This window comes from Mesoplodon mirus, assembly GCF_964341445.2.
Source record: "Mesoplodon mirus genome assembly, chromosome: 11".
NCBI classification, from domain to species: Eukaryota; Metazoa; Chordata; class Mammalia; order Artiodactyla; family Ziphiidae; genus Mesoplodon; species Mesoplodon mirus.
In genome coordinates, this window is record NC_138987.1 from 39,055,247 (window position 1) to 39,081,795 (window position 26,549).

Consider the following 26,549-nt stretch of genomic DNA (forward strand, 5'->3'; position numbering starts at 1 on the left):
GGCCTGGCTGCCTCCTTTCAGGGGCCTCAAGTTTCCACAAACTCAGTGTGGTTTCATCCATGCTCCCTGTTCCAATAAGCTGCGGGAACACCACCTCCTGCCACTAAGCCCACGATAGGGGATACGCTGGAGACTGAACGGGGCCCTGGCTGGTCTTCTGACTCAGTGCCAAGGGAGAGGCCAAGTTCCCTGAATGCTAAGAACTGTGAAGCTCACTGTCATGAAGGCAAAAGTGGCCTGGCTGGGGGCAGTGTTTCTGCCTTGGGTGTCTGTGGTCCCCAAGCTCTTAACCTAAATGCACCAGGAAATCTGCTTATGACTTAGGTAAGCAGACAGTCATTAGAAGCCCTTGGGTGGTGCCTGTGCGTGCTTAGAGGCCAGAACAACTGTCGGGGTGGTGGGCACAGGTAGACGGCCGTCCCCACCCTCAGCTAGGGCTCCAGGCTAATGAGGTCCCAGCCCCAGAGTCAGAGCAGGAAGACAGGCCCCAGCAGCCGTCTGGTGCAAACTTCTCATTGGCTGAAGGGGAATAGAAGCCTGAGGTCACACAGTGTCGTAGCAGAGCGAGGACTAGAGCCAGGGTGTCCTCCTCCGAGCTCCCCACATGGCCGCCTCCTGCTCTGGCCACCCCATTGTCACATGGGTCCAAGGTTGACCCCTGTCCCTAGGGCATGCCTGCGGCCCACAGGGGCTCATTCCCGGCCCCTGCCAAGCCTCCTGAGTGTCCGGCCTGACCTGGCCACTCAGAGGACGGAGCCCGGGTTGGAGGCTAGATGAGTGTCCTCCCACTCCAGCGTGGCCGTGAGTGGCAACTCCTATTGGGCAGGGGCTGGGAGATGAGCATCCCTAAGGGGCAGGGAAAGGGGGCCCATCCTATCTTGGGGTGACTAAGAGGCCCAGGGAGGTGGCTCACTCCTGGGCTGCCATCAGGCTTCCCAGGGAGAGCTCTGGCATCTGAAGACTGAGCCGTGGGTGCTAACCCGGCCTATTGCTTCCTAGGCATCCCTGAGTTCGCCACCTTTTGGGGCAGCAGACTTGATGGTGCTGGCTGAGCTGCTGGCCTGTGGTGCAAGCTGAGGGTGGCTGGGCCTGAAATGTGGGCATCCAGGTTTAGTGGGGCCCTCCTCATCCCCACTGGGGCCTGAAATCTCTCACCAGCCTATTCTAGTTCCTTCTGGCAGAAGCCAGGACCTATTTATAGACTTTGTCACTAACCCAAGTAACCAGTATTGGGTCTCCAAGGGTGACTAGGGGGTAAGGTGTCACCTTATGAGCCTCGGTATACCCATCTCTCAAATGGGGTCAAATGCCAGGTAAGGATGGATCAGGCAGGGGTAGGGGCTGGATCTGGGGAGGCTGCTGAGGCCCCATGAGTGCCAAGGGGCTGGTCAGGGGCCCCTGGTGGGACTCAAGCCAGGTTGGAGCCACCAGACTGGTTTATTGTACATCAGGGCTACTGCTGAGGAGTGGGTTGGGGGCTTGGTGCCCACCTCTAGCGGGGCAGAGCACAGAGCTGGTAGGTGGATGGGGTCACCAGGAAGGTAAAGACACCGTGGCCACTGGGGCGGGGCTGCCCAGCGGGCACTGAGAAGCTGAAGTGCTGCAGGAGGCTGGTGAAGAAGAGGAAGAGCTCCATGCGGGCGAGGGGCTCCCCAAGGCACGAGCGGTGGCCTGTGGGTGGGCATGGGGGCTCTCTGAGCCTGGGGGCCTGGATCCACCCCTCCAAGACTCCCTCAGGACAGGTAAGCAAACCGGGCACCCCACAGGTACCTGCTGAGAAGGGTATGAAGGCCTCCTGCTTGACGAAGCGGCCCTGGGCATCCAGGAAGTGCTCCAGGTGGAAGTGGAAGGGCTTCTTCCAGATGGTCTCGTCCTTCAGCACTGATGACAGGTTGGTGATGAGCGTCATCCCCTGGCAGGAAATGTCTGGCATGGGTGGGGTCTGGACCGCTGCGACCAAACACACATGGGCACACACCCTCTGCCTGGCACACACCTGGACTCTTCAAGTAACCCTCAGCCCAGGAAGCTTCTCGGCACCCTCCCTGTCCCCATGGCAGGGTAAGTGACTTGCCTCCCATGGGTGCCCTTACTGCCACCTGTCCCTTGGTGAACGAGCTCCTCCAACACCCTGTGACACGCTTTAGTTTGTCTTCCGTACCCGACTATGGGCTCTGAATGGACAGGGCCAGCCCTGCCTCTGCTCTCATCCTCACACCCACCCAGCCTGGGACATTCAGTGCCTGTGTAAATGAGGATTGGGTGGCTTGGATTCCAGTCCTGACCCCACCTGGCCATGCCCACGTTGGGGCTACCAGGGGGCAGGTGGTGCTGAGCTGGGGTGAGGAGAGCCGCAGGCCTACCTTTGGGATGAGGAAGCCCTGAACTTCGATGTCATGGGATCTCATGTGGGGCAGGCCCAGTGGGATGATGTCCCCAAAGTGCTGTACCTCGTGGACCACGGCCATGGTGAGGGCATGAAGGCCTGGTCCCCCATCTCTGGTCGCCTCACCTGCCCTATCACCTCATCGGTTTCCTGTTGGACACGTCCTGGAAAAACAAGCAGCCTCATAGTGGCCAGACCCAAGGGCTGGGCTCTGACCTCCTCCTGACTCCTGTGTAGGGCTGTGCCCACTCGGAGGGGGAGGTCACTGTGACCTCTGCACAGAGCTGCTGCTGGTGGCCAAACCCAGCAAGCTCAGGGGCCTCAGGCTGCCCCTTTTCCCCCTCCCCATCCCACCTGGCCCCCGGGCTAGGCTTGCGCTGCCCATCTGAGTGCAGAGTCATGAGGCCAGCGTGGTCGAGGTGGTGACCATCCCGGCAGACAAGAGGTCAGACACCACCAGCCGCAGGTTCTCATCGCTGAAGCTGCTCTTGGGGTTCCCCTTGGCCTGGGCTACGCAGAGAAGGTAAGCGCAGGGACAGAGGGAGGAAGCCTCCACATGGCCTCCCACTCTGCTCCTGTCAGCCCAGGTGTCTGATCACGGGGTGATACACAGGCCTGCGCTTGCCTCACGGGGCCCTCAACCCACCTCACCTTCTCCACCTCGTCCAAGAAGGCGTCAGTCAGGTCTTGGAGTGGCTGGGCCCGGTCCCGGGTCATCCTGTGCTCGGTGACCAGCTCATCAATCGGGGCCACGAAGGCCCTCTGCCCCGGGATGACCTTGGCAGCCAGCCCTGGGATACGCAGGAGCACAGGGATTGCTTCCAGCACCTGTGGGGGTCACAGCTTTGGGGCCCTGCGACCTTGTGGTGCTCAGGCTTTCACCTGGACCAGTCAGGTCCTAGCCTTCTCCAGGATGTCCCCACCATTGACCTTGTTCCTCCCTAAGTGCAGGCCTCGCCCCTCTCTCCTGGCCCTGAACCCAGAAAGATAAACCTAAAGTCTACCTCTCATGGGTGCCGGTGCCTTCCAATGAAGGAACCCTGCCTCCCCTAAGCCCGCTGACCCTCGCCCCGCCTCTCCCATCTGTGTTGTCTGTCATTTCCCCACTTCCAGGCCTTTTCCCTTGCAGTTTCCTCTCCCGGAATGCCCTTTCCTCCTCTGACCCTCTACGCAAATCCTCCTCCGGGGGAGGCCGTTTGCAGGACGGAGGCCTCCTCTATGAAGCTCCCTTCCCTCACCTGGCGCACGAAGCCAACCTCCTCCTTCAGTCCATCCTCCAATATGTCCAATAGCTTGAGGATGCGAAGGTCGTTGTACTCGAAGCGGCTCCCGAAGGTCAAGGAGGCGATCACGTTGCTCACCGCTTTGTTCAGGAGGGCGTTGGGGCTAAAGGGGCGTCCTGGGAGGGAACGGTGCAAGTCAGGGCGTCGCCTCCATCTCCTCTTCCCCAGCCTCTCCAAACCTGTTCCCTGTCCCTCAGCACCCACCGGCCTGATCGGCGAAGGCGGCACAGAGGCACTAGGTCTCCTCGGTCACCCACTGCTCCAGCGACTTCTTGCCCAGGCCGAAGTTGCGCAGGGTAGACAAGGAGAAGCGCCGCTGCTCGCGCCAGGCTTTCCCATGGCGCTCCAGGATCACTCCTGGGGGCGGAGCGGGCACGTGGGCGTGGCTCGGGTGTGTGCCGGCCCCGCCTTCTGCTCGCCCACAGCGCTGGCGGGCTCGCCAGTCCTCCTCGGCCCGCCCCTCCCGGTGCTCTGCTCACACAGCCCCGCCCCCTTTGGGGGCAGGCCTCGCCCCCCCGCTCCGCCCACACCAACCTCACCCTCCCCTCCCAAACAAATCCCGCCCACTTTGACACCCCCTTCCAGCTGGGGACCGGTCCCACTCTGCCCGCCCGCATTGCTCGCCTTCTCTGCCCTGCTAGGGTCAGGTCTTGGCTCCAATTTTTACTTTGCCCACCGGGACCCCCTTTCCTCTTCGGGGAAGGTCCTGGCCCGGCCCTGCCCCGCCCACTCTGACTTTGTCCTCATTCCTGCCCACCCTGACCTCCCCTTCGTGCCCGCTCTGGCCCTGGGCCGCCCTCTCTCCGTAAGGCCCCGCCCCCTGCCTCGCCCGCAGTCTTCCTCCCCAGTCCCTTGGCGCAGACTCCTTTCTCCTGCTGCCCTTTCAAATTCGCTGGCTCTTCCCTGCACCGAATGTCCGCGACCCTGCCTCCGCCTGGCCCTGCAGGTATCGGGTCACTGCTGGCCCAGTCCCCGCCGGGACGCGGTCTGTCCCCTCCTCCGCTTGCCTTCCGAGCGCGGCCCGTAACCCAGGTGCTCGTAGACTGTCGCAGGTGGGCGGTCGGAGGTGTCCTGGCTGCGGTGCACCAGCGCCTCTCGCACAGCCGCCAGCCCGTTGAGCACGACGACGGGAGTCCAGACCTGCTGCAGGCTGAACACGTCCCCGAAGCGGTGCCGCAGCTGCAGGCCGAAGGTCGAGGGCGTTTGTCAAGCCCAGGCCCTGCCAGGCTGTGGGCCCAGCCTCATGGCGTGAGCCCTCCGGGAACCCTGGGCCCCCACCAGGAGCGAGGGGGTGCAAAGATTTTATCCAGTCTTGTGAGCCTGGGGGTTAATTACGTCCACCACAGTCGAGGACCTCAAGTTGGATCAGACCACCCAGCTATGACTGTGCAGAGGTCACCAAAGTTGTCAGTAGACCAAGTTAGCATCCCGTTTTACAGGTGAAGAAACAAATTCATAGAGGTTAGCAGTGAGGTCCAAGGTCTCACGGTGGCAAAAGATTTGAACCAGATCACTGTACCTCTCTCAACCTCAACTACCTGATTTAAACAGGGCTCAAGACCAGACTCCTCTCCCCCATTCTCGAGACCTTTCCTCCTGATGTAATCATAAGGGACTCAGGCTCACGTAATGTAAGAGCTGGCCAGCTGAATCCCCAGCCTGTTGCCAAGTCGTACTCCCCCACCCCCTGGCCTTTGCTCTCTTGGACCTCTGTTGGGAAAATCCAAACTGTTCTCGGGCCCTGAACAAATGCCCTCCCTCAGGAAACCTCTCAAATCTGCCGCCTCCTCTTGGCCCAGTTCCTTTTCCAGCCTGTGACTTCCACCACCCACTGTCTGCTGCTAGGTGGGGTCCCTAGGACCTCCGCTGCCCACTTCCCACCCCCACCTTCCTCACCTGGCTAAAGCTGAGAAGTGGGTCCTGGAAGTTCACCTGCAGCAGGTTACCCAGCTCAGGCAGTGGCATGGGAGCTGGTGGGTAGCGTGCGGCCCAACGTGAGTGCCGGTGCATCTGGTCCACCAAGAGCAGGAAGATGGCCACGGCCAGGGTCGCCAGTGTATCCCCAGTCAGCAGCATGGCTGCCTCAGTGTGCAGTGGGCTGCTCACCACATCAGACACCTAGGACTAGGCCAGGCAGGGCACCCTCACTGCACCTCCAGGGCTCAACCAGTCTGGGTCTTCTTTATAAAAGGAGCTGAGACTGGCCTTTGCCCTCTGCCCTGAGCCAACCTGCCAGGGAGAGTGTGCTGCCAGAGGGTGCAGGGAGGGGTCAGGGAAAGTCAGGTGCACAGATGGCCACTGTCCCTCCTGCCCTCTCCACGTGCTTATGGAGGGTAGGGGGAGGACACAAGAAGTCCTCCCCTCCCCCTAGCCTGACTCCCCAGCTCTGTAAAGATTCCAAGGAAGAATCAGGGGTCTTCAGACTTGATCCTGCCACCCACCTGTCACTTCAGGCTCACACTCTAATGTGCTCACAGCCTCATCCCCAGAACATGTCCTTGTCCTCCCATGTATCACCTGCGTCCTCCTGAGCGGCCTTCACCTCCCAAGTTTGTTACTGGCCCTTGCCCAGTGCTGGAGGGAGGTCCTAATGATCAGAGGGACCACTGTAGGGGGATAAAGTTCTTGGTGTCCCCTCACTTCACACTAGTATGCTCAACACACACAGAGAATCACACACTCATAAACCACACACACATTCACATACTGCCTACTCACATGCTCACATGCACATTTACACACCCACAAAGCCAGACACATTAACACATATGTACCACTTACACGCTTGCACAGAGACCCAGCACCAAGTCCTCGTAGTTCTCAGTGGTTGCCTGGACCCAACCCACCTCCTCCCACCTCGAGGCTGCTCGCATTGATGCTGGGGACCTTCACCTGGCTGGCCGCTGGCTCAGCTTCCTTGGTTTCTGCCCGTTTCCACCTGGTTGTGGCCATGACAAGTTTGAATCTGGGGGTGGGGAGGCAGCAGGATTGTCTTCAGAGCTCCCTAGTCACATGACCAGCTGGTCTGATGGCCCAGAGACCCTTTCCTAAGTTTGTTACAGATTGGTCCTTGGACCTTCTAGCTCTTGTGGCCACCCAGGTGATGAATCTCCTACATGTCTGTACCCATTTCCTAACTTGGAGACATGTGAGGTGGGCACTTTACCTTGTTGACTGGACTGCCAGTAAGCTCAGGGTACTAGGGTGGCTTAGCATAGGCTGTGACTGTCCTCAGAGGAGTGGGCCTGCTTCCTCCTCCTTGATTTGTCCTTGAACATCAGCTGTTCAAACTCTAGAAGACAAGGGCATGGATACCAGATGGGGATGTAATTTCTTTACACCCTCACAGGCCTGCTGAGGACCACAAAGAATGGTCAGGCCTCTCCCTTTGCCGGCCTCCTCCCTCTCCATGGGTCCAGTCCACCCTGGCTCCAGCCCCACACCTTCCAATCCTGACTCTCTGGTCCCCTTCAGTGGCTCCAGTCCTCAACGAAATGTGCAAACCTTGGTACCACCCTGCACCAGTGTGTGCCACCTCCTGGCTGGAATTGTGGCATTTCCTGGGTAGGGGTCAAGCCCCCTCACTCATCCCAGGAGTATGTGAGGCAACCTCTCTTTCTGAAAACAGCTGGAGTATTCCAGGGTCCTGGAGGTGCTCACCCCTAGCTTAAGGAGAGCCTGGAGGAGGCACTCCCCACTCCCATACCCCGACACCCCCATTCCCTCCCTCCCATCTCACTCCCCAGTGGGGAGAGGACCAGGTTCTTCTCTGGGTGCAGGACAACACAGAGTGCTTGTGGCCTTCAGGTATTGGCTTTCAACATTTGCAATCCCTGGTCTGTGAAAGCTGCTCCTCCCCTTCCAGATTCCCACATCTCCACTCTCCTGCCAGGCCCAGGGCCAGAGGGTGTAGCTGGCTGGGGCCCGACTGGGCCTTCCTCAGTTTATCTGGCCTTTCCTGCATCTTGCCTTGGCCAAGGCTCGGGTTCTGTCCCACCCTGTCTGGATGCACCCTGTGCTGGGTGCTGCGTGCTGGGCTGGGCACTGGCAGCATGGCGGGAAGCCGACGGTGGGCCCCTGCTTCAAGGTGCTCACGACCAAGAGGAGTGGGAGCCAGAGAGCTGACCACCAGGCCAGCAGTGCAGGGATTGTGTTGAGGGTTGTGGGGACATTGACCCAGGCTGGAGCGCACTTTCCAGGAAGACTTCCCAGAGGACTTCAGCTGGCTTGGCTCTGCAAGCCAAGGTGACCTGGCAGCGGGACTAAAGCACCAATGCAAAACAGCAGGACCGGGGCAACTTGAGGCTGGGGCTTTGCACGTCCGGCAGAGGACTGGATTGTGGGAAACCAGGGTTGCTGGGCCTCAAAGAGGCAGGGGGACCAGTTTTGAAGCCACTCAAAAGACTGAGAGGGTAAGACCCATGGGCACCCTGGGGTCTTCTCAGATCCAGCCTGTGGTCTTTCATCGGGGCTCAGCCAGCCAGAGAATCAGGTGGTGTTCGTCGGGCTGGCAGGATGGTCCATCACAGGTTTGTCACAGCGGCCCTCGATAAATTGCATCTACCTTTTGTTTTGGATGTGTCATGCCCTCCCCAGTCACTCTAATGGACATACGAAGGGCAGTGACAGACACGCCTGTAATTCAGTTAGTGCCCTCTGTTACTGGGGGCCTATTGTCCAGGACAGGCCTTGAGGAAAACCTGTGATCGTGAGGCCAACAGCCTTTTTCAGTCATTGTGCGCACACACATGCCGGGCACTGCTGTTCACTCCCCATCCTCCCCACACCCTGTAAGGTAGGTGGCTTTATGGTCCCCAAGGCACTGGAGTCTCAGGGATCACGGGGTCAAAGTCACAGAGCACCATTAGGGTCCATCTCAAAACTCACGCTCTGAGCCACTGCTCTACAGTGGACAAACTTCTATGAGGGCCAGCATTTAAGTTACTGAAATTTATTATTTTAGAAACATACTCAGCCTGCCCTTGCTGGTTTCTGCTCTGGTGAAGCTGCTGGTGCTAGAGGGATGAGCCCCCCATTCCCTCCCCCCTCTCAATCTGTGTCACAGGTGTTCGCCCGCGCAGGGAAGGCCCAACTGGACACTGCGACCTGAGACTGAGTCAGCAAGATGACGGACCAGAAAGCGCCAGCCCCTGGGGACCCCAAGCACGGAGACCCAGCCCTGGGACCCCAACGCGATGCGGAGCAAACACCTTGGAGAGAGCTCTAGAAAGCAAGTAGAGAGCTGCAGCGCCCAGAGAGGGCGCTGGAAAGTTGGCATTTTGCTCGCTCCCCTCCCCCTCCCCCCGCGGCAGAAACCCTTCAATTCCCGCTCCTCCCGGGGGACAGAAGTGGGAGCTGGTATCTGACTCGCGGAACGGCCCGCTGGGATCCAGGTGGAGGGCCGGCCCGGCAGCCGGGGTTGGGGGTGGGGGGGGCGTGGCCGTGGAGCACCACGGGCGGGCAGCGGGAGAGCGAGCAAGCTAGCGGGCGGGCGGAGGGCGGGCATGGACGGCCCCTCCCGTAGTTTTCCGGGAACAGGGCTTTGGCTGGACAAGATGAAAAAGTTCCGGAGCTCGGCTGCGCAACAATACGAATATGCCTCACACTACTGAACAGTACACTTACCGGTTAAGATGGTAGTTTTGCTGTGTTTTTAAACCACGGCGTAAAAATTGCTTTAAAAAAGTACATCACCACTGCACACCTATTAGAGTGGTCAACATCCAGGACACTGAGAACACCGAATGCGGACCAGGATGTGGAGCAGCAGGAAGTCTCATTCACTTCAAGGGAGAATGTAAAATGGTGCAGCCACTGTGGAAGACAGTTGGGCTGTTCCTTACAAAAAAACCTGTACACTGACGTTTATAGCAGTTTTATTCATAATTGCCAAAACTTGGAGAAACCAAGATGTCTTTCAGTAGGTGAATGGGTAAACTGTGGTATGTCCAGGCAATAGAATATTCTTCAGCACTAAAAAAGAAATGAGCTATCAAGCCATGAAAAGAGGAACCTTTCATGGAGGAGGAACCTTAAAGGCCTATTACCAAATGGAAGAAACCAATCTGAAAAGGCTGCATACTGTGTAACTCCAACTATATGACATTCTGGAAAAGGCAAAAACTATGGAGGCAGTGAACAATCAGTGGTTGCCAGGGCTCAGGGGAGGGAGGGATGAAGAGGGGGAGCACAGAGAATTTTTAGGGCAGTGAAACTACTCTGCATGGTACTATAATGGTGGATACATGTCATTAAACATTTGTCCAAACCCACAGAATGTACACCATCAAGAGTGAACCCTAACGTAAACTATGGGCTCTGGGGGACAGTGATGTGTCAAGTTCACCAGTCATAAAGAAAAAGCACCACTTTGGTGGGTAACGCTGATACTGGGGGAGGCTGTGCACGTGTGTGGGGGCAGAGCATACGAGGGAAACCGCCGTACCTTTTGCTTAACACTGCTATGAACCTCAAGCTGCTCTAGAAAATACAGTGGTTAAAAAAATACACAGAGCTCAAAAGTGGCAGGAGTTGAAATGCACATGAACAGCTGAGGCTTCCTGCAGAACCGGGAAAGCTAGAGTCAGGAGTGGAGCCTGGAACAGCGCCACTCCCCAGTTAACGGTCATTTCAGTAGCCAGTTTGAGGAACCATCAGAAGTGCTTTACTCAGAGTATCATCAGCAAGTCAAAAGAGGACAGAACAAAAGGCAAAATCATGAAGAACCATTTGCTGTCAGGAAAATATTTTCCTTAAGATGCGTATCTTCCAAGTTCTGTGGTTTAGTTCTCAACACCTGAAATCTATCAATTTCATTTGAACTGTGTTAATGCCAAGTCAAGACCAGATGGGAAGCCAAGGAGCTCAAAAAACTGTCATTTCTATGCAGGTTCCGTGGCCCACACAGCACACCCACCCACACAGCTCCATCCTGGCCGAGCAAAATTATAAATGGACCGCACTGCTTGCTGTAGCTATTATAACAAAATTAACCTGCCACTTCTGCAGCCTCAAACTGATGAGCACATAATAACTCATTTATAATTGCTTATTTCTACTTCACAACATTCCTTCCAGTATTACTGTTCTCTAAAAATAAAGTCTGTTAACATTGCATTATTTTTTAATAACCTTTAAAATTAATGTCGATTGGAAATATGTCCTCATATCAACTTAAGCAATCTGGCCATCCCCATACGTAGCTGAGTTCCACCCTCGAGGGCGAGTGGCAGGAGTCCTCGGTTTGTTTCATTCCAGGCTCTGCTGCAAGGGCTGCTGGGTCTGCGGGAGGCCAGGACGGCTGGACCAGTGAGCCGGCAGCCGCCCCTGCAGCAGAACCAGAGCCACCCTGGGGACTGGGATGGGAGGAGAAAGAGACGTGTTTGCTTTAAACAAAAAAGGAAACAAGGTTAAAATGAAGTTTATTATTTTTTTTGATTTTTTTGTTTTGTTTTTTAAATAAAACTGTTTGTGAAACAGCTATTTTATCCCCACGGCAGAGTGACCCCTGAAAGATGCACTAACCCCTTCTTAAGGCCTTAACAAGATTTTTTTTGTACTTTTTTCTTTTTTTAAAACTCAGATATTTAAAAACTGTACAATTTACAAAACAAAACAAAACAATACAACATAAAGAATCATGTAGCATGGGGCTGCTCAACCGACAGGCCCTCTTTTCCTTTATAAAAATGAAAGCAAAAGAAAAAAGGGTGGAGTGGGTGTTCCTGGTCAGCTTACCTCACACGATCATACCTGACACTGTCCCTCCTTGTGTCCACTCCTACAGCTTAGGTTTCCATCCCATCTGTCCTGGGGGTCAGGGCACAGCTGCCTGAAACATGCCCAGAGGCGGCCATCCCTTGACCCTGCCAGCTGAGCCACTTAGTGGGATGCTCGGGGCTCTCACCAGCCACAGTGACCCAGGACGCAGCTGTGACCTTGGGGCATGTGCCAATTTCACCCCCCCAAAAGATAAAAATCTTAAAAATAATAAATAAATAGTGTTTCTGGAAATGAAAAAATTTTTGTGTTTAAACTCGTTCTCCCACTCTTGAAAACACGGACCATCCCCACTTCCCTCCCCCTTGACCTTCCCACTTTGAGACAAATTACTGACAAAAGAATAGTTTGGTGTGGTTTGTTTGCTCTTCCAACCCTGGGTCTAGAATCTCTGAATTGTGTAAATTGGGCTAAGGATCTAAGTTAGCCCTGTCCTTGTGAGATGAGAGTTTGTTCAGTTCAATTTCACATTTAAATTTCATTGTTATTGGAACAAATTTGGAATTCTTAAGCTAGATAATTTTAAAATAGAATCAAAAGGGATAGCGCACCTTTCATTTAAACAAAGTCTTTCCAGACTAAAAATAGATTTATATATATATATTTTTATCCCTCCCTTTTTTAATTCCCCCCACCCTTTCCCATCATCCCCCCTCCCCCCTCCCCCCACACTGTCACTATGGAGATTGTGTCCATGGAAACAGCCATTCCAACTTCTTGGGTCTTTCTTTCCTGTGGTGTCACCAGTTTGAGAGTGATGTAAGAACTTAGGAAGGAAGTGCTGACACGGCAGGCACGCAGGGTGGGGCGGGGTGGGGTGTGGCTGCACAGGAGGACCATTTCCATTCCATCACAAGGGTCCACCACCTTCTCATCTCCACAGTCTCACCTGCAAAACAAGCAGACACTGGGTGCTGGGAACCCCCGTGTGGTGCTGTAGCCAACAGCCCCTGCTCCGTGGCAGCGCCGGGGTAGGGGGACTCTGCAGGGTCCAGCAGCTGCAGAACCCCTGTGAACACACTGCTCACACTGCAGACACTCAAGACCAATGGCGGAGCCAACCGTGTGGCTCTGGGCCTGAAACAGGGTAAAGGCAGCAATGGCCCGGCCAGCTGCACCAGGAACGGACTCTGAGTGCCCCATCCTGGGTGTGTGGAAGGAACCAAGACCAGGAGAGAGTTCTCTGACCCGCCAGGTGGGGCTGCCCTGGAGTGGGGCAGCTCTCGGGGCAACCCCTTGCTCAGGACCCCACCAGCTGGGGCCTGCAGCTGGGTTGGGCTTGGCACTTGGTGGCAGGGACCAGTCCTCACAGAGGTGGCTGAGTACCCAGCCAGTCTGCGGAAAAGCCGGCTCAGGACCACGTGATGGCGGCCTCCAGTCACAGGCAGCTCTTAATTTCTAACAGTGAACACTCCTCCCAGGAGCTCTGACGGAAGGCAGGTCTCAGCTCATCCTCTGAGGCTCCCCAGGCCCTGCCACTGGAGTCTCTCCTTCCAGCCCAGGCTCCAGGCTCAGGAAGACTATCCTGGTGATCACATGGGGTACGTGAGGTTGTACCAAGGGCCTCCTCAGAATGCTTTGTGGGTCATTCATTACATGTGCAAAGATCTCAGAGAGACACAGCGATTTCCAAGGAATTCAGTCCAGAAAAATTACACCAGAAGCCAAGAGTGGTGGCACCCTCACCTTTCTGCCAATCACAGCACTCTTGGAAAGTCTCTCTCTCTCTCTCTCTCTCTCTTTCTCTCTCTCTCTCTCTCGGAGGGCTCACCTTGCTTCTTCCTCAAACCCTCTTTGGTGCCCTCCTCTAACCAATAAACCTCAAGAAAACCCAGACACCACTATCCCCTTTTCTGTTTCCATAAAACTTACTAATACGCAAAATAGTTAACACTGGTCTGTGTGTACGAGCCATGAAGAGATTCCTAACTGCTTGACAGAAAACATGAATAAACAGGAAGAGACTCACAGAGACAGCAGGACAATGTCGCCACCCTCAGGTAAAAGCAAACCCCGGGACTCCAGCTGGAGGCCCTGGGGACGTGGGCCAGCTGCTGAGCCATTCTCAGGAAGTCCCCGGCCACAGTGTGGTTTCCCCAGCACTGATGGTGGCTCTGGCCCCACCTATGCGGTCCATGCTTCCCCCTCCCCCAGCACGGACACTCTCCACTCCTCACTCTGGTTTCCTGAGGCTAACGCTGCCAGGAAAGCGGGGGAGAAGCAGCCTTCTCAGGCGAGGACAGAGGACAGGTGCCATGCATATCCTGCAAAGCTCTGCTGGTGGAGGGAGGATAGGGCAGGGTGTGCCCTCTCCCCAGTGCTTGTCACAGTCTTGGGCCTGCACCCCTATCCTGATCATTACTCACAACAGCAGGCCCCAGCCCAGCGCCCATCCTCAGAATGAAGGCCGTCTCGGCACCAGGCTCTGCCTGGCCGGTGGGCTGTGCAGGCTGCTGACCCTGGGCTCCTCCCCTGGTGCCACAGGGGGACCTGGTGGTCCAGGCAGCCTCGGTCCTTCCGCACCTCCCGCCTGGGGCTTTGCCTTCCAGCCTTCCCAGCAGGGACCTTCCCAAGGGTCTGATACTAGACTGGCCCAAACACATGATACCCTGAATGTAATGGGACCCTCACTTCTCAGTTGCTCCTCAAAACTGTTCCTTCAGTAGGGAGAACGGGAAGAAAATTCTTTAAGCACCGAGTAGGGGCCAGGCACTATGCTAGGAGCTTTACAGACATTATTTCACAGTAACACTGAGAGGCCCGACCCCCATGTCTTGGAGATGAGGCACCTGAGGGCAGTGACACACGTGGCCCAAGGCCACGTGGCTGCTTAGAAGTGGGACTGGGGCTCACATCCAGCAAAGCTCCTCTGCTTGGGCCCCAGGGACTCTGCCTTCGAGCCTCCATTGTTGTGGGCCCCATCCAAACGCACAGGACATGGCTGAGAAGGCAGCACCCCAGGCAGAGCCACGGAGCAGGAGTGGAGCCGCCGCGCCAGTGAGCGAGCGGGCGGCCCTCTGTGCTGAGGACCTGCACTCTTCTCTGTAAAAAGGCAACTGCCGGCGAACGGGACTTCATGCTGGGCCAAAGCCTTCCAACACCCCCGCCCTCGTCACCCTCCTTCCTGCTGCCCTTCAGCTTCACCTCCGTGGCCTGAACCTGGGCCAGGTCAGTCTGTCCTCCAAATCCTCCCGCATCTGATGCCAAGCTGCCCCCTCCACCTGCGGCTAGGTGGCACCCCCTCAGCCCCACGGGACCTGGCCAGGGTGTGGAGGGTGGCCTTGTCCTCAACCTGTACCCACCCGGGCGCCGTCAGGTCAGCACTCTCCTCCCTGCGCTGCAGGTGCTCCTCTATTTAACTCGGCCGTCCGCCCTGCGAGGACAGGGACTGCCGTGTGCCCCCTCCGGCCAGTGCACGACGGGACACAGACAGCGGCCCCTGAGGACCGGGCAGACAGTCTAGTGGAGATGCAGACAATACGTGAACACACAAATGACTCGAGATTGTGGTGATGCCAGGAAGGCTGCAGAGTGGGGACAAGGGGACTTGGAGGGCTGACGTGAGGAAGTGACACTGAAGCTGAGACCCAGAGAAGAGACGGAGGCACAGCGCTCCAGCCCAGGGAGCTCCGCAGGAGGAAGCTCAGAGGCGTGCTGAGCAGCCTGGACTTAGTCCTACTGGGGACGGGAACCTCTGCAGCTGCAGTTGTGGGAGGCAGTGAGGGGCTGCTGGGGTGGGAGGGAAGGGGAGCCCCGGGACATGACGCTGTTCATACGCGGGCCAGCTGTGTGACGTTCTGACCACGGAAACTGCTCGGGAAGGCCCAGCTCCAGGGCAGAGAGGCTGCTGTGTGCAGCTGGCACCCCCTGGCACCCAGGACAAGGCAGCAGATGGATGGAGGTTACTGCTTCCTGCCCACTGGATCAGGAGACCTGGGGGGTGGGTCTCCTTGTTTACTCAGATGAGAATGGAAGACCGGGGGCGGGGTTCCGCGGTCAGAGCCCTGCCCACTCACTGCCCTGAGCCAGGGAGGCTTCAGCACGGGGAGAGGGCAGCACAGGCTGGCCACACGGCTCCCTCATCCACAAGAGCTGGGAGGAGGCGGCCCACTGACGGCTGCCCGAGGACCTGTCCTCTGCGGCACTGCTGGCCTGGTGAGGGACAAGCGCCAGGTATCTCACGTGGTGGCAGGAGATTAGAACTCTCATCTCCTCGCCCCAGCCCTGGGGTTTTCTGCCAGACAGGGCAGCTGCAGGGTCCGGTTTGCAGCTCTGAACCTCCTGCTCCTCCCGGGCATGGCTGAGAGGGCAGTGCGCCCAGCACTTGCTGACACTGCACCCCAGGCCAGGCTGCGCTGGGCACGGTGGAGGCATTTCTTAACTGAATCCTCACAGGGTTGGCCATTGCTATCCCCCTTTTTATAGAAGGTAAACTGAAGCACAGAGACATTAAGTGCCTGATCCTGCTCACACAGCACTTTCCACACCGCTCTGGGTGAGAAAGTGGGGCACCACGAACCAGAACTCACGTGTACAATCACTGTCCCTTCCCCACCTTGTCGGGAGACCCAACGATGGTGGCTCTGTGTCCTCAGCACGGACACTGAGATGAATGCTCCTTGAGGTGGGGGGCTGCGTCTCTGTCCCCAATCACTGGGGCTTCCGCACAGTCTGCAGAGGGCTGACAGTGAAGGCCCACAACGTGACTGCTGAACCGCGAACCCAGGACGACGGCTCCAGCCTCGCGGGGAAGCACTCGATGACAAGCAGTTCAGGTGGACGAGACCAGAGGCGCATGTGCGTTCCTTCCCTCCAAGAGGTGAAGGTCTGACCTCAACAGACTCGAAACGACCCCAAACCGAGGGACACACCACTTAATCGCTCAGTGCCTCATTTCTTCTGTATAAACAGGAACGAGAACACCAACCTTCTGAGGAATGAACTATGAAGCTTACTGTCCCACGAGAGCCGAGGGCTCTGCCAGCTGACAGAGCCCAAGAATGAACAGAGAGAAAAGCGTGATGAACAAAATTAAAATTTCCAAGAGGAGATTTGCCCACCAGGCCCAGGGCCCAGCGTTCTTCTTTTTCTCAAACACGGGCTGGGATTCCAGGACGGGAACAAAAGGCACTGAGTAACCAACGGTTCTCTCCCTAACTGGCTCTTCCCGGACACTTCCAGGAACATTCCATGTGGTCTCCTATACAACCCAGCCCTGACCACCTGGGCCAGGAAGGTGGCAGAGCCGCCTAGACACAGAAGACGGGCCGACAGAAACAGTCCTGAAAACCCCCCCGACTGCTGCCTGCCCTGAGGGTCAGTGGCCCCCGCGGGTTCTAGACGTGCGTGGGGCTCCGTGCGAGGACCACCCTCCCGCCCTGCTCTGCTCGCTCCACTCCCAGCCCGACTCCCTGGAAGAGCAAGACAGAAAAGTGTGAGTGCAAAGTCCTCACTCGACAGCCCCTCAGGAAGCACTGTAACCCCCACTGGCCCCAGACACTCATCCCTCAGCACAGGGGCCTTCTCTGGAGGTCAGTACCGGCACCCACCTAAGAAGCAGATGACTTCCCAGATGAAAACTGCCACATTCTGAGGTGAATTCTGTTTCTTCCTCAAATTACTGTTAGGTATTCCAGAGAAAGGCAGACACCCCCAACCCCGACTTGTAACAAGGGGGAGGGAACATTCCACAGAGACTCAGGCACATGGTGCTTGCTGCCCCAGAGAGCCAGGCCTAGCACACCTGTGTGGGTCTCAGCCGTCTGGAGTAAACACAGACGCCCTCACTTGCAGAGAAATAATCCCTTAACGAACAGTTCTGAGACAACCAGCCCCCCACCCCATCCTGTAGAAGCAAGTGCCCCAAGTTACATTTTGGTTTTTCTTCTCATGATCTGTTTTGCTCAGTGAGGACGGGGCGGGTGAGGAAGGCAGTGGGAGCACTGCAGGCCTGCTGCTTCTAGAGACCCAAGTCCCATAATCCTGCTCTCACAGGCACACACTGCCAGCCCGGACCACGAGCCCCCAGACACACTCACAAAAAGCACAACTCAACCTTCTGAGATTTTAAAAAGTAAAGTTAAGTGGGATGCTAAAGTCTACTAAATCGTTGAGGGGATTTTCCTTCCCTTTGTACTTCTAGGAAAAGGAATCCTTCATAGACCTGGGGGAAAAAAAAAGATTTCAAAAAACAAAACCTGAGGTATTTTTTGTTTTTCAAAGGAGAACCCATCATAAGCTTTAGAGATGTTAAGTAAATTAAGAAGAGGCCTCTGGTGAGAAGCCTTTCTGAGACAGGGAAAGAGCGAGGGCTGTTGGCAGGAGAGCCGCCCCGCCAGAGGCTCCGTCCCCGAAGCCCCCAGGGACTCCACACACAAGGCCTGAACCCCAGCGGAGGATGGGACCATTTTAAAGCCCCATGCCACCTTTCCACATGTATTCTGGGGAGCTGAGCAACAGATGGAAAGACATTGTATCCACTTGGTGATGGCAGTCCATGCGATTAAATGCCGGTGGGGCAGCCTGGCCCGGGGCAAGCAGGAGGCAGAGGCCCCGACACCCCCTCGGAGTCCGGCAGGGGTGGCGGCCCCGACTCACCTGTGCTTGCTGTACTTTCCATTCCCACGAGCACACTGCCCCCCTCACCCCCGCTCCGACTGCTCTGTGCTGAGGCTGCCTTTCGCTGTCTTGTTCTGCAAGGCGGGGATAGGGCACGGGAGGGGAGGCTGATGCCGGCAAAGCCAAGGAGACAGGACAGGAAGGACAGAGAACGAGCGTGGGGGTCAGGGCAGGCGGAGGTGAGGAGAGGAACGCACATGGAAAAGGAAAGAAAAAGCAGAGTCAGTGCTGAGTGACAAACAGGAGATACTCAGACAGGGTCTTCTGAGGTAAACTGTGACCATTAAAAAAGGGAAGTTTTTAAAAATAAAAACATGTAAACTAAGTAAAAAATGGGAGAGAAAATTGTAAGATCCTATGATCCATATTGGGAAATAACTGTTAAAGAAAAGCATAAGTAAGCATCTTTCAGAAGCATTTTGAGGGCAGACCTGTCAGGACGACCTCTTTCTAGTACTTTCTGGCCCCACTTAGAGACTGAAGACTGTGAGCACCAGTGGCCACCAGGGGTCAGTGTGACCTCAGCCGGAGGAGAGCTGCCGCTGCAGGGACTGCCAGGTGGTGGGTCTCCACCATCCCAGTCCTTCCCTGGGGTCCCTCTCTCCACGCCCTCCCGTCTCCACACACGCATATGGTGTCTTGGAAACAGGCCATTCACACACACCCCCGCCCCCATCTTCGTTCCTTTCCTAAATTTAAGAGGTGACCAAGAGACCACCTCCTCAATCAGCTGCAGGCACCACTGGCTGCTTCGGCTGAAGTAAAACCTGGAGGAGAGACTGTCTGTGAGTTTCCCCAAAAGCCTGGAGTCAACTCTCTTTAGTCTGGGAAGACACTTCTGCTTATGTACCTAGACCTACAACCAATCTCACCTCACGCCGATCTGTGATCTGGGGTTCCACTCAACTGCGGGGGAAACCAGGAGTTTTGTGTGTTTCTCTTCCAATTTCTCTTAACAGACAAACACCTTTCTCCCCAGCTGTGCCACTCCATGGGTGCCGACCCCAGGCCACGGGGCTCCCTCCCATGTGCATCTCGGCCCCCCTGGGGCCAGGAGTGCTCGGCAGCCCGGCAGCCCGGCAGCCCGGGCCCTGGCGGTGTGGCCGTGACCCTGCAATGTCTGGTCTCCAGGTCTTTCAGGAGGAGCCCCGCCACCACCCCCAAGTCCTGCAGGCTCTGACTCACCTTGTGCTTGGGGCACCTCACCGAGAAGTTCTCCTCATGGAGCAAACAATCTGCAAGACAGAAGGGGACAGTCAGGAGGAGCCTGGCGTGCGGCACAGCCTGAGGGGCATGGGGCCATGCTGGCCAGGACAGACAGGGTCACACATGGAGATGAGAGGTCTCCACACTATGATTTCTAATAGGAAAACACGCAAGACACCCCCAAATAAGCTATGGCACCTCAACATGGTGGAATGTCAGTCCAACATTAAACGTTTCAGAATAGTGAACACGATGCAAATTGCTCAAAAAACCAGGATACATAAATGTACAAGTACAATCCCAATTTTACCAAAATATTTTATATGCATAAAAAAGGACAAAGGAAATCTACCAAAATATGACAGTGGTTCTCTTTGGATAGTAAGATTATAGGTAATTTTAATTTTACTTTTTCTGTATTTCCATGATCATATCCTATTATTCTAATCATCAGAAACAATCTCCAATAAATGTTATTTTAAAAATTCCTTATCTTAGGCTAAGGCCATTCCACAGGCCCACGCCAAAGCTTCTTTGTGAAAACACTTTGAATCTGGAGGCATCTTTTCTCCTCCGTGGAGAGTCACAGGTCAGAGACAGCAAGGAGGCCAGGCCCATGAGCCCCGCTGCCACCCTTGCCCCACACACAACCCATGGACACACTGCAGAAGCTCCATAATCCCTGCTAAATGCTTCAGAGGAATGTGAAATCCCACGAGGGGGCGATTAATCCTTGGAGGAAAATCACTCATTCCAACTGTTAACACGGTGGTGACACATCCTCCAGGACGGCAAGGATGCGCACCTGCCTCCAGGGGCGTTGTGCTCTGCGGCACAAGCGTCGTGCGCGGAGCAGGGCGAGGAAACCGACTTAACGAGCTCACTCTGCACACCACAGCTCCCGGAGACGGACAACCAGGTCGCTGGTGCGGGACGCAGTGGCAGAATGTTAATAACTATTGATCACATATTCGCAGAGAGCTCCCAGGCACCAAGGCGGGAGGCGGCCGTGGTACTCAGCCTTGTTAAATTTCCAGTTCTACTCAGGTTTAAAGTGAGGTCCATCCTGTGCTATGCAGCTGCTTCCCACTATCTATCTACCTTACGTTTGGGATAGGGAGGGTGGGAGGGAGGGAGACGCAAGAGGGAAGGGATGTGGGAACAGATGTATATGTATGACTGATTCACTTTGGTATAAAGCAGAAACTAATAAAAATAAATAAAAAAAAATAAAGTGAGGTCCAGATTAGCGGCCTGTGTACCCACAGATTTCAAGTGAAACAGTAATAAGCAAGGGAGCACACAAATGGAAACTTTTGAGGTCCTCTATAATCTTAAATAAAGACCCTTGCATAATTCGGCTAAGCCACCTCCCCTTCTGGAGTCCTAGAATCTCTAGGGTCAGACGGGTTTAGTCTTCACAGTTCCCGGGGCGAGCCTGGGGCAAGCCTCGGGGCACAAGAAACAGCAAGTCCTGCTAACCTTTGCATCCCCATCCCCTCCCTCCTCCAAGCAAACAGCGAGGCAGTAAATGAAACGTGTTAATTTAAAACCCACAAGTACATGGTGTGACCGAGGCTCCTGCTGCTCCCACGTGCCAGAGAGCTCACGAACAGCAGGAGACGGACAGCTGGAGCTCCGGGGAAGAAGCACCTTCTCCTTACCTGGACTGAGGCAGCAGCGCATGCTGGCAGAGCCTACAGTTTGGGCCGAAGAGAAACGGCACAGGCCACGCGGAGGGGGGAAGGCCACCCTTACACCACAGCGGTTTACAGAAATAAGGAGGGGGCCGTGTTAGCTGGAAAAGATGCATCAGAAAGGCAGAGGTGGCTCAGGGCCCCTCACTGCCACGGAACAGTGACCAGCTGTGATGGACCATTAGTAAAACATGCTTAAAGTTAGGAAACATGTTCCCTCAAAGTTAAAAAGAAGAAATAAAACAATGTAAGTAAACACTAAAGGCAACTTGGAACTAATGCCAGGTACTTCTGGGGATGGAAGTCTCCGAAATGAATCTACGAGACAGGGTGCACCTTTTGGCTAGGCCTCCCGAGCAGGCAGAGGCTGTCCCCGTTCTCGTCATGCCCACCGGCCATCAGGAACCGCACTTCCTGTTCCTGGCAGGGCGAGAACCACAGCTGGAGGGCTTAGACACCTGCAAGGGGCCGGGGAGCCTCTCCTGGGCTGCCTCCAGCCAGGCTCTGCTGGGCAAGAGCCAAGAGTGGCAGGAAGTGCAGTAAAAGCTCTCCTGAGGGCTCTGGACAGGCGCCTGGCCCCACACTGCCGGCCCGCCAGCCTCTCGTCTGATTCCTTTAAGCCCCTGGCAACATCCCGCACTGTGCAGAGGGCCTGGTCAGCACTTCCCCACAGTGAGGTCAGAGTCAACGGCTGGATCATCATGCTGGCTGGAAGAGACTCACCAGGTTGTCTAGTCGGCAGGGTGGCTTCCAGACACAAACGTCAGCACCCCAGAACAGCGTTCCACTCTGAGTCCTCTCTTTAGGCTTAAAGGTAGAGGACTCTGCTGAGCTCCTCATAACAAGCTATGTGGCACTTCAGATACCCACATGCACCCATATATACCCCATGCTGAGGATGGTGAGCCGGGGAAGGGAGAAAACGAAAGGATGTCTAGCGTCCTTTGGATCTGCCAGGCCCCGACAGTCTCCAACTCAGCTACAGTCTCCTCAGAGCTACGCTTAGTACTCATAATGGCAAAATCCAGGCTGGGACTCAGGGACCCGCCAGCCTCACCCCACCTCGCTGAGAGGCAGCCTCAGCTCCTGGGGCCGAAGGAGGGGAATAAGAAGGCAGAAGCAAGGCCCTGTGGTGCAGAGAGCTCCTCTCCAGGGAGAGGCCAGACCACCAGTTCTTTCGTATGACCCATCTGGGGCTCTGAACCCACTGCCGCAAGATCAAAGTCAGCAGTGGAGAGAGCAGCTTTAAAATGCTGCTGGAAGGGTGGCTACAGAAGTGAAATTCCCAGCTGCGTTTCCTCATGAGGGTAAAAGAAAAAGCCCCTCTAGGCAAGATTCTATATGCACAGTGGGATTATAAATGAGCTACCACAGCTCTTTTTTCCTTTGGTATTAATTGTTGTGGCTTATTGCATTAAATACATTAAATCTTTTTTTTTTTTTTTAAACAGCGCTCATGTTCTTATTACTGCATTCTCCCACCTGGAGACAAATCCTATGCCTGTGACATAACAAGCAGCACAACAGAGCAAACTGTGATGTCACAAATGTGCAATCACTATTAGGAAGGGGAAACGCTGCAGGAGCCACAGATCCTCATGTTTCCATGGAGATGTCCCCGGTGATAAAAGTTTTCCCTTTGTTATGAACAGCTCTTTAAGGTTTGGGCAGCTGGCAGCAGGGCAGAGATGAAAATGCCAAACTGTTCCTTGCTCCATACAGAGATGGGGGACTCAAACTCAGGGACTTATTTTTATTATAACTAGAAAGAAAGTCAATCAATGAATGCCTTTCCTGGATACAAAGATCCATTACATATAGAACAGAATTCCTGAGAAGACTGTGTGGGATAAATACAAGCATCAAGCTACACAGAGCAGTGCAGGCTCCGGGTCACTGTGACTCAGGTCATCCAAGAGACCAACAAAGACACGGTCACCTTGTTAAGCTGCTTCTTTGGTCCCAGCTCCGCATGGAGGAGCAGTTTGCAGCAGCTGGGACAGCAAAGCCAGAGGGCCAAGGCCCCGACCCAGACAGCCGTCCTCTCCCTGGACACTCGGCCACCAACTTCTGCCAAACAGAGATATCACCAACGTATCCGGGCAGCCTTTGCTCCCTAACACTCAGCTGGTAGAGCAGGCCCTGCTTCACTGCTGGCGGTGCGCGCTGGAGGGCCTCCACTTGAGGGAGGAGAGCCCAGTGCCTGTCCCGAAGAACCCCCAGCGCCTGGGCTAGAGCAGGGCGTTCCAGCGGCCAGCTGAACATGGCCATGGGAGTCTAAACGAAAGAAAAAGCTCAGTCCCTCATTCCCACTAGCCACCTTCCAAGTGCTCAATGGTCACACATGGCTTGTGGCTACTGTATTGGAGAGTACAGATCTAGAACATTCCCTCACTGCAGCCAAGTTCTACCGAGCAACTCCACTCAACCCCTGGAGAAACTGTACCTGGAGGCAGGTGCCCTGTGTGCACACAGGGAGCACGCTCGCTCGGGGGACAAGGCACCTGCCTGCTGCTCACCTCAGGCTGCCGGGTAGAGCCTCCATGCAGGAGACCACCTCTCACCGCCCACCGACAGGGAAAGCCAATGCTTGCAGCATTCCCCACAAAAGAGTTACACACAACTGCCGAAAACCCAGAACTTGAACATCTTCATTAAAAACCATGAAGCTTAAACTAGAAAAAGAAACAAAAAGGTTCTGATGTAACCCTGGGCGGTGTCATGGAAATGAGAAAAGGCAGTGGTTGGGCTTCTGAAAGAGGATTTAACGGCTGTTCTATAGAACATGCCAGACCGCGACCCCGGGTGAGTTACAGCTCAGACTCAACAAGTAAACATGCAGAGGAGGACAGAGGATGGAAGGGACAGAATGAAACCCAAACTCCCTGAACTGACATTTCAAGGCTCTCTTCTTTCTTTATTTTTTAAATTTAATAAATTTATTTATTTATTTATTTTTGGCTGTGTTGGGTCTTCGTTGTTGCATGCGGGCTTTCTCTAGTTGCGGTGAGCGGGAGCTACTCTTCGTTGTGGTGTGCGGGCTTCTCATTGTGGTGGTTTCTCTTGCTGCGGAGCATGGGCTCTAGGCGCTCGGGCTTCAGTACTTGTAGCACGCGGACTCAGTAGTTGTGGCTCGCAGGCTCTAGAGCGCAGGCTCAGTAGTTGTGGCGCACAGGCTTAGTTGCTCCATGGCATGTGGGATCTTCCCGGACCATGGCTCGAACCTGTGTCCCCTGCATTGGCAGGCGGATTCTTAACCACTGCACCACCAGGGAAGCCCTCAAGGCTCTCTTCTTACTGCCCACTTATCCCTCTGGTCACACGGCACCCTGGCCACCAGCTGCCCTTCAGCACATGCAAACAAACTTTCGTGAGCATCTAACTTTGGCATAAGCATCATCTTTCTGTACCTTTCTTTTTTTTTTTTTTTGCCACACTGTGTGGCTTGGCAAGATCTTAGTTTCTGACCAGGGATCAAATCCAGGCCCCCAGCAGTGAAAGCCCGAAATCCTAACCACTGGACCACCAGGGAATTCCCTTTCTTGGTCTTTTTAGCTGCACCCCCTACAGAAACCTGGAAAGAAAAGAGGGAAGAGGAAAGGAGGGGCAACGAGAAGGATGTGAAAGGCAGGGGGATGCGCTTAAGCAAACGTCAGGAGCGCTGGGAGGAAGGGTGGTCGAGAGGAACTCAGATTCCTCCCACGCCTGTCGGATCCGACTCCATGTGCTTTACGCCTCTGTACCTGCTCCCATCACCTGGTCAGCCACCAGGCCACTTGAGCACTCTTGTTTGTCTTCCCATTTTCTCTTCCTCCATCCTGACTGAAAGCATGAGAACCTGCTAGGTGAAGGTCTCAGACCCATCTGATGCTCAAAAAGTAACTGGTGAAAACAATCAACAAAAAGCCAAAAGTCAGGAGGAAGAAAGAGGATTTCCCAGGCTGCTTGAAGCTCTGAGTCAGAACTCCAGTCTTCTGCATTGCTCATTGGATGGCGCTTCTCAGACAAATGGTGTCCTTCTTTCAACAGTTATCACACTGCAAAACACTGCTCTGATCATCTCCAGAGACCTGGAAAAAAGGTTTGACAAAACCCAACACCAGTTCACGATAAAAACACACAACAAACTAGGAATAGAAAGGAACCTCTTCAGTTGCGTCAAGAAAGCTATGAAAAGCCCACAGCTATCATCATAATAGGCCAGAAACAAGACAAGGATGTCAGCTCTTGCCACTTCTTTTTTTTTGGCTGTGGACCATTTTTAAAGTCTTTATTGAATTTGTTACAATATTGCTTCTGTTTTATGTTTTGTTTTTTTGGCCTCGAGGCATGTGGGATCCTAGTTCCCCGATCAGGGATCGAACCGCACCCCCTGCACTAGAAGGTGAAGTCTTAACCACTGGACTGCCAGGGAAGTCCCAGCTCTTGCCACTTCTATCCAACATTATCTAGAAGGTCTAGCCAGGCAACTAGGCAAAGAAAAGAAAAGGCATCTGATTGGAAAGGAAGAAGTAAAACAATCTACTCACAGATGACATACCTTGCATATAGAAATCCACTAAACAAGTATTAGAACTGATCAGTGAGTGGAGCAAAGTTCCAGGATACAAGATCAATACACCAAAATCAATTATATTTCTATACACTCACAGTGAACAATCTGAAAATGGAATTAAGAAAATGATTCCATTTATAACCACACCAAAAATAATAAAATACTTAGGAATAAATTTAACAAAAAAGGTGCAAAATGTGTACTCTGAAAATTACAAAACACTGTTGAAAGAAATTAAAAACTGAAGTAAATGGAAAGACAGACACCCCATGATCACAGGTTGGAGGACACACTATTTTTTTTTTATAAGATGGTGACAACCCCTAACCTGGTCTGCAGATTCAGTGCAATCCCGCCCCCCTCAGAAATGGATAAGCTGATCCTAAAATTCATACAGAACAGCAAAGGACCCAGAATAGCCAAAACAATCTTGAAAAAAAGGAACGAAGTCGGAGGATTCACACTTCCCAATTGCAAAATCTACTACAGAGCTACAGTAAACAAGACGGTGTGGTACTGGAGAGAGTCCAGAAATAGGTCCATACATCTGTGGTCAACTGGTTTTCGACAAAGGTCATAGAATGAGAAAAGAGTAGTCTTTTCTACAAATGGTGCTGGGACAACTGGAATCCATATGGAAAGAAATGAACTGGACCCCTACTTCACACCACATACAAAAATTAACTCAAAATGGATCAAAGACCTGTGTAAGGGCTAAAACTATAAAACTCTTAGGAGAAAACATAGGCATAAATCTTTGTGATTTTGGATTATGCAATGGCTTCTTAAATATAAGAAAAGCAACAAGCAACAAAGAGCATAAGTGGCAAAAGAAAAACAGATAAACTGAACTTCACCAAAGATGCTCAATATCATTAGCTGTCAGGGAAGTGCAAACTCAAATCACAGTGAGATACCACTACTTGCCCACTGGGATGGCCATAATAAAAAAGACATAAAAACAAGTGTTGGTGATGATGTGGAGAAACCGGAACCCTCACACACTGCTGGAGGGATGTAAAATG

At 54.3% G+C, this 26,549-nt stretch overlaps 2 protein-coding genes across 5 annotated transcripts in view; both read right to left on the minus strand.

Moving 5' to 3' along the window:
- Window positions 1-1,492: 1,492 nt before the first annotated feature.
- On the minus strand, window positions 1,493-6,589 carry CYP2D6 (cytochrome P450 family 2 subfamily D member 6; the record flags this gene model as incomplete). Its single annotated transcript, XM_082636403.1, is given in 11 exon segments — window positions 1,493-1,671; window positions 1,771-1,912; window positions 2,364-2,473; window positions 2,476-2,590; window positions 2,793-2,891; window positions 3,038-3,214; window positions 3,625-3,785; window positions 3,874-3,904; window positions 3,908-4,026; window positions 4,677-4,848; window positions 5,566-6,589. Coding segments are annotated over 11 exon segments (1,485 nt in total). The 5' UTR covers window positions 5,746-6,589.
- Window positions 6,590-12,117: 5,528 nt separating this feature from the next.
- The window catches only part of TCF20 (transcription factor 20), a 97,097-nt gene continuing 82,665 nt past the window's right edge, over window positions 12,118-26,549 (minus strand). For 2 of the 4 annotated variants that reach the window (XM_082636592.1, XM_082636591.1), the window contains 2 exons: window positions 19,252-19,301; window positions 12,118-12,337 (listed from right to left, as the gene is read on the minus strand). In XM_082636592.1, coding sequence (XP_082492718.1) covers window positions 19,269-19,301 — 33 coding nt within the window. In that variant the 3' untranslated portion in view covers window positions 12,118-12,337; window positions 19,252-19,268. Of the gene's footprint in view, window positions 12,338-17,102; window positions 18,174-19,251; window positions 19,302-26,549 lie in introns of those variants that run through there. The other 2 variants (XM_082636594.1, XM_082636593.1) reach the window with 2 other exon arrangements.